The sequence below is a fragment of the Neoarthrinium moseri genome (genome assembly GCF_022829205.1).
Source record: "Neoarthrinium moseri strain CBS 164.80 chromosome Unknown scaffold71_Wmoseri_CBS_16480, whole genome shotgun sequence".
In the NCBI taxonomy this organism is placed as follows: Eukaryota; Fungi; Ascomycota; class Sordariomycetes; order Amphisphaeriales; family Apiosporaceae; genus Neoarthrinium; species Neoarthrinium moseri.
In genome coordinates this window covers 31,869-32,897 of record NW_026055185.1, presented here as the reverse complement: position 1 = coordinate 32,897, position 1,029 = coordinate 31,869, and the positions used below count along the sequence as shown (strand labels likewise).

At 54.2% G+C, this 1,029-nt stretch overlaps 1 protein-coding gene across 1 annotated transcript; it reads left to right on the top strand.

Annotated features, from left to right (window-relative positions):
- Positions 1 to 1,029, top strand: JN550_011623 (uncharacterized protein; the record flags this gene model as incomplete). The annotated part of the gene is made up of 1 exon (XM_049310008.1): positions 1 to 1,029. The coding sequence occupies one exon, from the start codon at positions 1 to 3 to the stop codon at positions 1,027 to 1,029; it is 1,029 nt and encodes a 342-aa protein (XP_049166373.1).

Sequence of the window (1,029 nt, the reverse complement as noted above, 5' to 3'; positions counted from 1 at the left end):
ATGACGAGTTTAGAGCCTGATCCTAAAAGAACGCCCACGTCATGCTGTGTTTTTCTCACCGGTGGAACCGGATTCGTCGGCGGCACTATCCTCTCTTGTCTCTTCAAGGCACATCCTAGTGTTCGCGTCAAAGCTTTGGTCCGTGAGGAAAGGGATGCTAAAGAACTCCAATCGGTCTATTCAAATCTCACCCCCATCATCGGCGAGCTTTCCTCGCTTTCTCTCCTCATATCTACGGCAGCTGAGGCCGACTTCGTCATCCACGCTGGAGGTGAGAATGTCCCCGCCGTTTCCGCGATGATAGATGGGTTGGCATCCCGTACCACCGCTGGATCGCCCATGCCACGGCTCATCAGCCTAACCGGCCCGCGTAGTCTGATCGACCTCTCGAATCCCATCACTGGGAATCTCAGGGCGAGCAGCCGTCCCTGGAGCGATATCACGGACGCGCATGCAATACTGAACGTTCCTAAGGATCGGATTCACGCTGGTGCTGATCAAGCCATCGTCGCTCACAGTACTGCTAAAGGGGTGGGCACGATGCTGGTCTCGCCTGGTCAATTGTGGGGCCGGGGTAAGGGTCATCTGAAGAAGGAGAGCAATGCGGCGTTTTATTATGCAGCGGTTAAGAGCCGTGGACGGGCCTTTGTAATCGGCGAAGGTACGGCAACATGGTCGTGGACTTCCATTGGTGATTTGGGAGATGCGGTCGTGTTCCTGATGGAACAGGCACTGAAGAGTGGGAGCGAGAGACGCGGACAAGTAGGAGTAAATCAAGACGGCTACTACTTTGTGCGTACCGGAGACCTGAGTATGATGGAAAGGGCCAAAGCTGTCAGTGAGCGCTTAGGTCTTGGAGAAGTAGAAAGCGTGTCGGTTGACGCCGCAAGAGAAATCCATCCGTTTGGCCCGATCATGTGGGGTTGTGGTGAAAGAACGAGATCTGATAAGCTACTTGAGCTAGGTTGGATGCCGAAAGAGACCGATTGGAAGGCTTTGATGGAAGAGGGAGAGGGAGAGAGGGCATAA